At 47.8% G+C, this 11,756-nt stretch overlaps 1 protein-coding gene across 1 annotated transcript; it reads left to right on the forward strand.

Annotated features, from left to right (window-relative positions):
* Positions 1–8: 8 nt before the first annotated feature.
* Positions 9–453, forward strand: LOC104519279 (mRNA decay activator protein ZFP36L1; the record flags this gene model as incomplete). Its single annotated transcript, XM_010176053.2, has 1 exon — positions 9–453. A coding segment is annotated over one exon (396 nt), but the record flags the coding sequence as incomplete, so codon positions are not given.
* Between the last annotated feature and the right edge of the window lie 11,303 nt (positions 454–11,756).

Raw genomic sequence — 11,756 nt, forward strand, 5'->3', positions numbered from 1 at the left:
GCTTCGCCGGCTTCCCCAGCACTGCTGCCAGCGGGCTGCTGGACAGCCCCACTTCCATCACCCCACCGCCCATGCTGAGCGCCGACGACCTGCTGGGCTCCCCCACCTTGCCTGACTGCGCCAGCAACCCCTTCACCTTCTCCAGCCAGGAGCTGGTCAGTCTCTTCGCCCCCAGCATGGGGGTGCAGGTGCCCAATGGGAGCTCCCCCACCACCTTCTTGTTCAGGCCCATGTCCGAGTCCCCCAACATGTTTGACTCGCCGCCCAGTCCTCAGGACTCCCTCTCTGACCAGGAGGGCTATCTGAGCAGCTCCAGCAGCAGCCACAGCGGCTCAGATTCCCCTATCCTGGACACCTCAAGACGTCTTCCCATCTTCAGCAGACTCTCAATCTCTGATGACTAATCTGGGGTTTTTCTCTTGCTCCCCCCCATCTCTATTATGATATTAAGCTGAACTCCTCCCCACCCTGTCCCCAGTAATCTGAGCGGGATGTTAACGTGTCCACCTGCCTGCCATAGACCCACTGGCTTAAACCTTAAGTGCCAAATTACGATGAAAAGCAATAACGTTTACAAAATCAGTGCCTTTAACACTTTCACTGTGACTGTATTACCTCTCCAGCTGCAGAGGGCACCAGCAGCTCTGTGCACTTCCAGATGTGCAGGAAATGTCCGGATCCAGCTCCCTCCACTGGCCACGTACTGCATCGCCCTCTCCCAGTCCCTTCCTGGCTGGCCAGTTGCCGCTAGGCTGCAGGCATGTGGGCAAGTGTTAACATCCAGGCCTCTTTCTCCCCCTCCTTTTAAAGACCAGTCTTGCCTGGATCCGCTCAGGTCTGTGGGAAGAAAAGCTGAGAACGGACAAAGATTGTAACATGACTGGGAGGAGGAAAACAAAACAAAACAAAAAAAATGAAACCAGACGGACTATGAGAGACTTGATTTTGGTGCTAAAAGTTCCCCGTGTATTCATGTGACATCTTAAATAAAGAAATAGAGGGGGTGGGGCTGACGGAAGTCATTCCACACAACACACACACAAAAGTTCCTGTAAACAAAGTTCCAGTAGACATAGCTTTAATGGTTTTGCTCTAGAGTACTTTAGACCTATCTTAGAGCACTCACGCCAAGCTTTTTATTTTTTTTTCCTGGGTTTTTAATTTTGTATAACTTTTCAGAAATTGGAGAGCAAATTTTGCTTGTCACTGCACAACAATATAAAAAAGCTTATTTAACTTATCAAAACGTATTTATTGCCGAAACCTATGCTTTTTTTGTTAATTTTGTTCATATTTATCGGGATGATGAATCCATAGAATATATTCTTTTATGTTTAAATTATGATCTTCCATATTAATCTTAAGATTGTGAAGTGTCTTTTTTTTTCCTTTTTTCCCCCACAGTTTAATATATTATACTACAATGACATTTTTTGTAACTTTACACATTTTTGGTTATTTTATTTTAAAAAATGAAAAATTAATTTAAAAAATGCAAAAACTGTGTTTGGATTATTTATTTTAGAATTTCCCTTCCCCTCCCCTTTTTTTTTTATGTTGGACTGCAAATTGAGTTAATGTGCTTCGTTGCCTTTCCTCTTCTCCTCCTCTTCCCCTCCCCTGTGTCTTGCCTACCTGGGCTTTAGAATGTACATACCTGAGCTCTGTTGCGAGACAGCATGGAAGGAAGATGTTTTTTCTTCCTCTCTTTGTATAGATTCTTCAAGGAGAAAAGCCTTGGGCTCAAAGTGCCTATCTGAAGACATTCCAAATACAGTTTGTCTTTGTGTTTCTGTATTCCAAGTTTGGAGTTTTACTTGCCAAGGTGAATGGGAATGGCACAAAGAGAATAATGAATGTAATTTTTTTTTCCCCTGTTACTGTTCACTACATTGCTTTTTTCCTTCCTCTTTGTGTGAGTTTATTTAAAAAATAATCTCTTTTGTAACGACTGTTTGCAGTTTAAATCAATAAACCCCAAGTTTTTTCAAGAAACTGACAGTGAAGCTGGTTTTACTTACAAAAATCAAGGTGCTGGTTTTAGACAACCACTCAAACGCAGAGACTTTCTTCCTTTTGACCCTTGAGGTGCCCACGTGTGCTCAGGCATTCCTCCTTCATTCCTCACCGATGTGACAGGTCAGCCCTGCAAGCATGTGGGTGCAGAGATCAATGTCAGCGAACACCTGACCTACCCTGAAGGCTTCTAACTGTTTCTGTCTCTTGTGGAGTCCTCTTCCCATCTTGAGTCCCTCGCTCTGTTCCTGCAAACTTCTTTCTGATCACTGTAGCTTAAACCTTGGACTGGCTTTTGTTTCTCCTGTGAGTCTCAGCCCCTTCCCCCTCAAGGAGAGGCTTTATGTGTTTTGAGTGAGGCTCAAGTGGGGTGTTGAAGTGGTATAGATCTCTGAAATCTCAGGCCTGGCTTGTTAGTGGTAATGGTTGGCTTTGGCAGAGCAGCTGTTAGGTGTGCATGGGAGAGGAACGTGGACCCTCGGCAAAGTCTTGGTGTAGACACAGATCATCCCACTGTTGTGTTCAAGCCCTCGTACCCCTTGAAGTATCAGTCAGCAATCTCAGAAACTTCTGAAGCGAGTGGTTTTGTTTAGGGACACTTCTTTGCCAGTGCTGCTCATGGTATTAATTCTTGTGTTTTCACCTTTGAGCTCCCCTCTGGAGCAAGCTTGGCACTCTTCGTCTGAAACTGTTCCAGCTCTCTTCCAAATCAGGGGTGGAATATTGCTGCCGAACTACCAATCCTTCAGCTGTCTTGACATGCCTCAATGTTCACATTTCCTAATTCATGGTGGAGAAGTTCCTGCCAAACAAAAGCTACAGGATAGCTCAAGGCTTAATACTGATGTACCATCCCTGTTGTTGGCTTTGTGCAACGCGCTTTCTTGTGTGGTCTGCCAATAAAGGTGAGCTAGGTGGAGGCAAGATGGTGGAAGAGGAGCGTGGCTGGTAGAAGCTGGTTCCCATGAACAGTGCAAAAGCTGTATGGGGAGTTTGCTCAGCAGATGCTGATGTAACTGGCATGCAGTGCAGTTGGTGTGCTGAGCCTCGGGCACAGCCCCGGTACTGCTCAACGGCCTTCAGGTACCTTCTGCTGACTGCAGCCTTGCCCCTGGGCACAAAGGTGATGGGGTCCACAAGAGACATGGGCTTCTGCCTGGAAGGCCCGTGCCCAGCTGCAGCAGGCACCCAGGCCTGCCTCCTTCCCCGCTGCTGGAAGCCGAGCCGTCAGCCCCTGAAGAGCGAGGCATATCTGATCTGGAGAGGATCCCAGGCCTATGGCAGGGTGTGCGCATGGAGCTTGAAACTGATTGCTTCCTCTCTGGACTTTCTGTGCAGCTCTTCAAACAAATAGTCTTTGCCCAGTTAATAATTGATGAAGAAAATAGCTGTATTAGTTGCACAGTGCTGTTGGTATGACAAACAACTGGGAAGCTGTGCTAAAAGTAGGTCTTCTTTCACGGTCCTTTGTGTACTTCCCTTGTCCTAGTGCACTGGTCCTGGGAAGCCAGCACCATCTTTCTCCTGCAAGTATATTAATGATAAATGCTCTGTCACTCAGTTGCTTTTTGAAACTAACCTTGAACTAGGTCATGCAGGGGATAGAGAAGAGCAGAACAGGCAGCATCGCAAGTTTACTTTCTGTAACAGTTTGTAAGGGACGGTGCACACAAGACCCTCCAGCCGTGCAAGGATTTGCCTGATCCAATACCATTAACATTCACTGTGGCTTGGGTATATGGCAGCAGCTAGTCTGGAGGGACTTCTCCTTCCAGAGAAGTCCCTCCAGATCTACCATGCATGAGTTGCCTGTGCTGTTTCTCGTAGAGTTAGCATCTGTGTCCCCTAGCAGTTCGCCGTGGTTGGTAATAGCCTGTCCAAGGCTCTGAAAAGTAAATAGCCTTTCCTGGTGTGACTGTTTGAAGTACACATTCCTCTGACTTGAGGGCTCCTCCAAGCTCTGGCTCATTGACTTAATGCTTGCCAAGAGGAAGGAGCTGGCCTGTGCTCTCTGCCTGCTATGCCAGAGCAGAGAGCAGCGCCCACAAGGACAAGATACCTGTTGTCCCATGTGAGGTGGTGTATCAGAGCGTGCCTGGGTGCACTTTACAGTTTGCACTTGCAGCTCTTACTGTGGGGCAGGGGGACACCTATGGTTGCTCTTGCTGATGCTCATGTACTTTTTGTTGTAGTCATAGATGCTTGCTGTAAGAAGACTGGGTCCATGCCTCTAGGCTGCAGGCGTTACTTGTCACTTATTTTTTGGCTTCAAAGTCAGGTGACTGTAGTGCTATCCACCTTCAACATGTCTGGCTGTCTTTGGAAATTACAGCCAGCTGGCTGTGCCGGTTGCCTCTTGGTAAGGAATAACATGATGACTTTGATCTGCAGAGCTCCAGGTGGCTCCAATCCCACTCCAGTAGCTGCCTCCCTCCTTCCTAATTTCTACAACAGCTGTAGGTGTCCCAGTGACTGTACTGGCTCCTCCCTTGCTATGGGCTAGATGTGGCTTTTGTACCAAAACATCTTCAGTTCTGCAGTTGGGGGCTGTAGAAACAGGCTGCCTCTTTCCCCAAACTTCTCTGAGGGCTGCAAAGTCAAATAGAGTCTCTTTGTTGTTGTTGCTATTGTTGTTTTTAAAGGCGTTTGGGCACTTATACTATATAGTTTTGGCCAACCTTTGTTTAGCGTCCCCTGTACATAGGCATGGTGTGCCAGATTACAAGTAACAAAAAATATAATTTAAAAAAGCCCTTGAAATGCTCCATGTTCCTGGTCCTCATAGAATTTTCCTCATCAGCATTGTCATGAAATTAGGAGGCAGAGAGGGAAAGAACTTGGAGAAGCGAATAAAAGTAGAAATGAGCCTGGAAGACTGTAACAAACTGGCTTGAATTTTCAGTCTGTATGGCTCCTGCGCAGGGAAGGCAATGGTCTGTGGATGGGACCTGGAGCTGCTGTTGCAAATCACGTAGGGAAGCCTGTGCTCTGCCAGCCCTTGCACAGCAGAGGGGAGGTGGCAGTGGGGCAGGAAATGTTGGTGTCACTGTTAGAGGTGGGGAGCAGGGGAAGAGATAGAGATCAAGTCCACACAGGATGGGGATAACAAGGCTGAGAGAGAAGCCATGCTGTCTCCTGTCTGAAGACTTCTTAGCTAATGGTGTTTGGTGCGCCAGTGAACTGCGTCTCTCCAGGGAGGCTCAGCAGCAGCAGCATTAAGGGGAAGGTCTGGGTAATGTAGCCTGCTGCATACTATCTGATGACTATGCCCAAGGATATGAATGAGTATTAAGATGCAGTAATACATGTGAAAACCACAGCGTGCCCTTTACACTTGCTAATTGCTGCAATTTGTGTGGCCTGAGTTGGGGAAAGAGAGCACGTGCCTGAGTCTGGAGAAGGAGGCTATGGGAGAACGTGCAGTGGTCAGCGTATGAGCACAGAGGCTCCTGGCTCCAGTGCTGGAGGTGTTGCAGGGGCTGGAGGCTGCAGACGTGTCCAGGGGCAGCATGGTCACAAGAGCACAGCCCCAGTACCTGCCTGGGAGGGAGGAGAGGACACAGTGCTTGAGGGAGGCTCCTCGTTCCCATCCTAACAGCAGCTGTGGGGAGGCAAACATCAAAACCTGTGGTCTTGTACCCCATGGCGGGGCTGGGGAGGCAGCCACTGCTGTGGGGAGGTGGTGCCATGAGTGACCAGGTGCTCTGGTGACAAGCAAAAGTGTGGTGAGTGAAAACAGGCAAAAAAAATAAAAGAGAAGAATGATGCCTTCCTTGCCTGGGCCCCACAGAAGAGGGGTCAGGAGGATCCTGTAGCAGAAGCAGTTTGAGGGGTGTGAACCAGCCACAAACAGGAGGAACACAGCAAAACTAGTGTTGGGGAGGAGTTCAGATGGAAGGAAGTGGTGACACCTGTTGCAGAGGGTCTCTCTAGGGCTAGGAACATCAGGGGGACAATGAGACTGGCTCCGGAGGGACACTGCAAGCGTCTGCTGGGAACTCGGGGAAGAACCCTCGCACTCGGGGCCGAGTTCAGTCCAAAACTTCAGAAGATGATTCTGCCTGGTGATGTAAAATGTCCTTTGTTTAGAGACTCTCTGGCCCATTAAGCAACGCCTATTCCTCACAAAGCCTACACTTATTCCCTAGAATACTTCCAGGAAAAAAAAAAGAAAAAGAAAAAGAAAAAGAAAAAGAAAAAGAAAAAGAAGTTCTTCTAAGACACCCTAAACCAATACCTGCTGTGACTAAGCCCCGTGGGCAGCTCCGCAGCTGATTTATATCCTCCCCCTCCAAACTGAAGGGGTTAGAGTGGAAACAGACGCCGCGTTAAACATAGCCGAGGGCAGGGAGCAAGGCAGCTCTGCCATGAGGCGGGGAGGAAGCGGGGCTGTGGGGCGGCTGCTGCCAGCCCTGCCGCAGCTTTGGGTTTCCTCGTAGGCAGAACAGAGCTCCTTTTGGCTGGTGCAGCTTTATGGGCTCGCCTGGGTTTATTATACTGCAAATGTTTTGAATTCCACATCTTAATTTCCAGAGAGGCTTTGCTTAACTTTTGCTGCTTTTTTTCCTCTGGTTTTGATGATTTTTTTTTTAACTACCTCTGCCTTAACCTCTTCTTTTTGACCAGGTTTTGGTCAAAGCTGCTGTTTTCTGAGCAAACAGAGGCCTGGAATTCTCCCTGCCTGGGTTCCAGCTGCAAATTAATCTCTTTTCATAGTTTCATTTTATGTCCGCCCACTATCCCCACCACATTAACTTAGTCAACACATGGAAGTGAAATTTTTCCATGCAGGATCCTGTGGGTTGTAAGGCTGTGTGGAGCACGTGACTGCCAGCCTCAGAGTTTTCTTGCACCTCTGGGTGGAAGGAAGTTTCCTCATCCCCCACATATGTGAGCGGTTGTCCGTACGATGTGAAAAGTTTTAACAACTGGAGTCAGTGGAAACATTTCAGGGTTCAGCAATTCTCTCTGTATGTTTAAAGTCCTACTGCACCGGCTGGGCGGAGGTAAAGCCCTAGGTATGGCATGTTTGTAGTACTTCTGGTGCTACCAGACCACTGGTCAGCAGATGAGCTGGTCTGACATTTTCCAGTGGAGTCGTCCTGTCTCTGCAGGGTTTATCTCCCTCTCAGAGAGGACAGAAAGTGCCAGCGATGGTGATGCTGACAAAGACGGACAGAGTCTGCTTGGCCTGTGTATTAGATGCACTTTGTACTTCTACATGATGCCTTTCACGTATGGGTCTGGGAGGACTTTACAGGTATTTTGAGCACTTGGCAAATATAACTGTACCTACTCCACAGGTTTTAATACCCTGTTAGATAGACAACTGCTAAGTGAAGGGGCTTGTCCAGCAGTGGCACAGTATCAGAGAAAGAGCTGTAAAAATAATTTAGGACTCCTGATACTTCTCCTGCCTTAGTCTCCAGGCAACAGCAAATATTTCTCCTGAATACTCTGGATGAGCAGATGCCAACGTTGATTCACAGGAAAAGGATGTAGCCACGCAAGCCATAGAAATGTTCTTTGGGATGGTAGCCACGGCCCCTAAGGAGACATTAAGCAATATGGAACAAACTCCAATGAAGTTATTTCTTGAAGCTCTTGCTGTGTTTGCTATACAGAGATTTCTTGAGTAGTCTTATGTGGGAGCCATCATTATTTACCTTGATTACAGCTACATGGAGAGAATACACTGTTTCACAGCTCTGGAGATGCTCCAAAGGCTTTTGGGCGCTAGCAAACTCACTAACAAAAACCTACTAAGAGGTTACAGTCATAAGAAAGGAGGAAAAGTTTTGTTCAGGGCCAACATCAGAGTGTGAAAGGTGCACTTTGTTTGGAAAAGGAACAGCACTGAAAATGTGTGAAGAGGTTCCCTGGTTATTTTCTCTCAGCCTCAGTGCTCTGTTTACAAATAAACTCATTTTCCCCATGATTAGACTTACAAATTTATCATGCGATCAAAAAGCTGAGAACAAATCTAATTCGCCCCCTCTTCAGGGTGCCCAGCCAAAAGAGCTAGGGGAGCTGCAGGAAATAATTTCCCTCTAAATTTAGGTAACACGGCTTTGGATTCATAAACTGAATGTGCTGACCAAGATATTTTCCTTCTTCTGGCACTTCTGACCAGAAAAACACTTTCAACGTGGATGAAAACAGAACTGGGGAGGTTTTTGAAACATTTGAAAGTTTGTTTCAAAGGCGAGCAGTTTGTAAGAACTTGAGGGCAGGCAGCTGGTGGAGGCCAGCAGTCTCATGATGGAGGCCAGAGACAGGCAGCCCATGGGGTTATCAGTGTGTCATCCAGGTTGGCAGGGACTTCTAGTGAGTCATCCAGACCTTCATGCTTAACTATGACAGGACTGATCTCATTATCCCCAAAGCACCTCTCAGGCACAGAGAGTTGTCTAGCGATAGCCTTGAACGTCTCCAGTGCCGATGCGTCCACTGCATTCCCTTGTCAGGGAGTTTCAGCGCTCAGGCTATTTTAACCTCTCTATATGTAACCTAATACTTAACCTGAATGTCTCCCACAGAGGTATGTGGCCATTAACTTTGTGTTTCATCCCCTTTGGTTAAGGAAACTGGAGCCCAACTTCCAGATAAAGTCTGCAGAACGGCACGTGTCGTTTCCCCTTTCAGCTTTCCTGTCAGCTGCACTCTTCCCCAGCCTCTTCCCAGAGCATCTGCTTTTCCAACCCTTTCCACTCCTCTCTTCTCATTCTTGCTAAAAAATAGGATGTCCTAAACCCACCCTGGACTTTCATTTTCAGCCTTGTTCTGCTCTCACTGATGCTGTCCTGCCTCTGATTCTTGTGGAGGCAAATTCAACCTTCCTGGCTGAATCTGTGATGAGGACAGGAGAAAAGTGCTTTATCAAATTATATTGATTCTGTTAGGAATACAACGGGATACAGAGTTCAACCCCTTGTCATAACATTGTGCTGCCAGCCAGGGCCCTGGCCCGTTACTGGGGGTGTCCAGGCTCCCCTCACACAGCCTGACGGTCGTGAGTCCCCAGTCCCTGGGACTTGATCCCCACTGGGTTGCATGTTTGACTATGTGTGAGTGCATAATACTTAGGTCTGACATTAGCACTGTGCTCCACAGCACCCAGGGTCCTTGGGCAGTTGCCCCACTGTCAAGCTGGGGCAGCCTAGGGCCCCTGCCAGCACTCAGGGGAAGCTGTGCTCCCGCCCTTCAGATTTCCTTCCTGAAGGGAGACGTTCATCCCCGTCCCAGGGGAATATAAGCTTTGAAACGTGAGTTGATTTGTTTCCACTTCTCATTATCTTGGTTTGCATGAATTACAGTGCTTAACAGTGGCCATAAAATTATCCAGCCTTAAAAAAATTAATCTGTAGTGTTTGGCCCTGTGACTTCCCTGATCAGCTCATTTCCAATGGGCATCCATGCAGTGGGAAAACAGTCCCTTCTTGTTTGCCACAAATGTCCATCTCCCTTTTGTACCAGCAGCCAGAATGCCTGGTTTCCTAGCGTGGGTCAGTATAGACAAGTACAGCAAGCCTTTCACCATGTGCTGTTTCACTGTTCTGAATAACTCTGAAATTTATATCAACTAAAACATCCAGCATCCCTCACCAGCAGCCATTATGTAGCTAATATTTTAGAGTCAAGTTCTGCCCTGAAAAGGAGGCTCCTTGACAAAGCAGTGATGATCCTGTTTCAGGGATGCTGGATCACCTCTAGGTGTGCTGCAAGTAAAATATTTTCTCTAATATCTGTCTCTTCTGGAAACTGAAAGGCAGGCTGTCTAGTTTTATTAATCACTCTTGACATATGTTAGGATTTCAGCAATGAGAATCTGATTTCCAGTTGGTGTAAAGAAAGAGGACAGATTAGATGCCTAATGTATCCAAAGGAAGAAAAAAAGCAATAAAATCTTACTGTAGTCGCTAAAAACAAAAACTATGAATCAAAATACCCATAAGGCGTAGATGAACAACCAGCAGTTATCAGATAGACACCTTTCCAGCAATGGTACCTGCACTTTATTTCTGTCAGTGAGTTGGACAGGATGGTACAGATTCTTGGGTCGTTCTTACTTGTGACTCCAAGAGGGAGGGGTAATCTGTAATGCTGTTTCCTATCATGTCACTGGTTTATTGTCCATAAAAAACTTTGCCCTTTGGGTCATGCTATTTATTTCCTCCAACAAACTTTGTAAGAGTCCTTATCAAAATTAATGTAAAAAGATGTTTGACCCCCAGTGTGCTTATTAGGTCACCTTTATCTGTTCTTCCACTATTTTTTTCTTATTCGGTGTATGACTGTGTCATCACAAGCAACATGATTAGCAATCAAAACCACCTGCGCTGATAAGCCCATAACCCTGTGTCCCACAAGCAATTAACCCTTGAGCACCCCAGGAAAGTCAGCGGAGGAGTGTGTGGGGTGTAGGTGGCTTAAGTCAAAGAGTGCGAGATGGGGTTTTTGGTTCAGTTCAGCCACAAAGTGCACTCGATGCTTTCTCTGTAGCACTGTGGGCAACAGGGGACACGAGATGGGCTTCAACAGGTGTGGCAGGCAGCAACCTGGCTGGAGCGGGTCGAGCTCTGGAGCAGGCAGTGTCACCATGGGCAAAAGAGGGCTGGTCACAGCTAGGGCGTGGGGCTGGCTCTCGGAGGGCGGCCGCTGGCTTCACCTTGTCACTGGCTGCGCAGAAGCCCAACATGTCCACCCTGCCACCCACGGGGCTCTGGAAGAGAGGGTGGCTGGGGACGTGGGGGCAGAGCTCATGCTGCCTGATGCCAGCCCAAGCAGCGCATGGCAGGAGCGGGCTGCCAGCAAACGAGGATCAGATGCTTGTTTTGCTTCCCAGTTGTGCTTCTTCCTCCTGCCTGCAACCCTGCTCTCCACCCAGCACCTCTGCCCTGAGCTGAGGGCTGCTCGCTGCCTGGGGACGCCTCTGCCTGGGGACACCTTCCTCTGGGAGACACAGAGCAGTGAGGTGTGTGCTGCCTCCCCCTCTGGCCTGACCAAAGGATTTAAATTTCCCCAACATGTAGACAATCCACTTACCTCCTGGCTCTGTTGGTCACCAGCTCCACTGAGAGCCAGAGACTGGTGTAACCGTGGCAGGTGACAAGCTCGAAGCCCACCAAGCTCGTCCAGCCTGCTGAAATGAGGAGCTCTGGTCCTGCAGGATGCCATCCTGTGGCTTTGCATCCCTTGTCCTTTGCAGGGCTAGGACCTCACATCCTTCATGTGTTAAGAAGCTTGTAATGAAGTACTTTCTAAAAGGCCTGGAGAAGCTCAAAGGCCATGCTTAAGTTCATCTCCTTGGGGGATGGAAAAAACCCAACGCCTTGCACTGCTGTACGCACATCATACCTGACCTCTCCTCCTCACTGCTAAGGCCACTGGCTTGCATGGCTGTCACAGACAGCACAGATCATGCCTTTGCCGGGTCAGAATTTTGCTGCCACATTAACACACAGGCACTGTATTTCCCCACTGGTTCCTAGAGGATTTATTTAGGTAATGAAACAGACTCTCATCATTAAAAACTGGTAGAGAGTGGGTTTCAAGACAATAATTTGTATAATTAGGATTTTGAAAAATTCCATTATTCCCCTTTTTCTGGTACATAGAGATAAACTGTGAAGAGTCCAGAGCTGGCAGAAATGTTGTTTACTTCAGTTTTTGCAGGTCTATTCTGTGTGGTCCCAGTGGTAGGATCAGGACTGGAATGACTCTTCCCCACGGCTGGCAGT

This window comes from Antrostomus carolinensis, unplaced genomic scaffold (genome assembly GCF_000700745.2).
Source record: "Antrostomus carolinensis isolate BGI_N321 unplaced genomic scaffold, ASM70074v2 scaffold43139, whole genome shotgun sequence".
In the NCBI taxonomy this organism is placed as follows: Eukaryota; Metazoa; Chordata; class Aves; order Caprimulgiformes; family Caprimulgidae; genus Antrostomus; species Antrostomus carolinensis.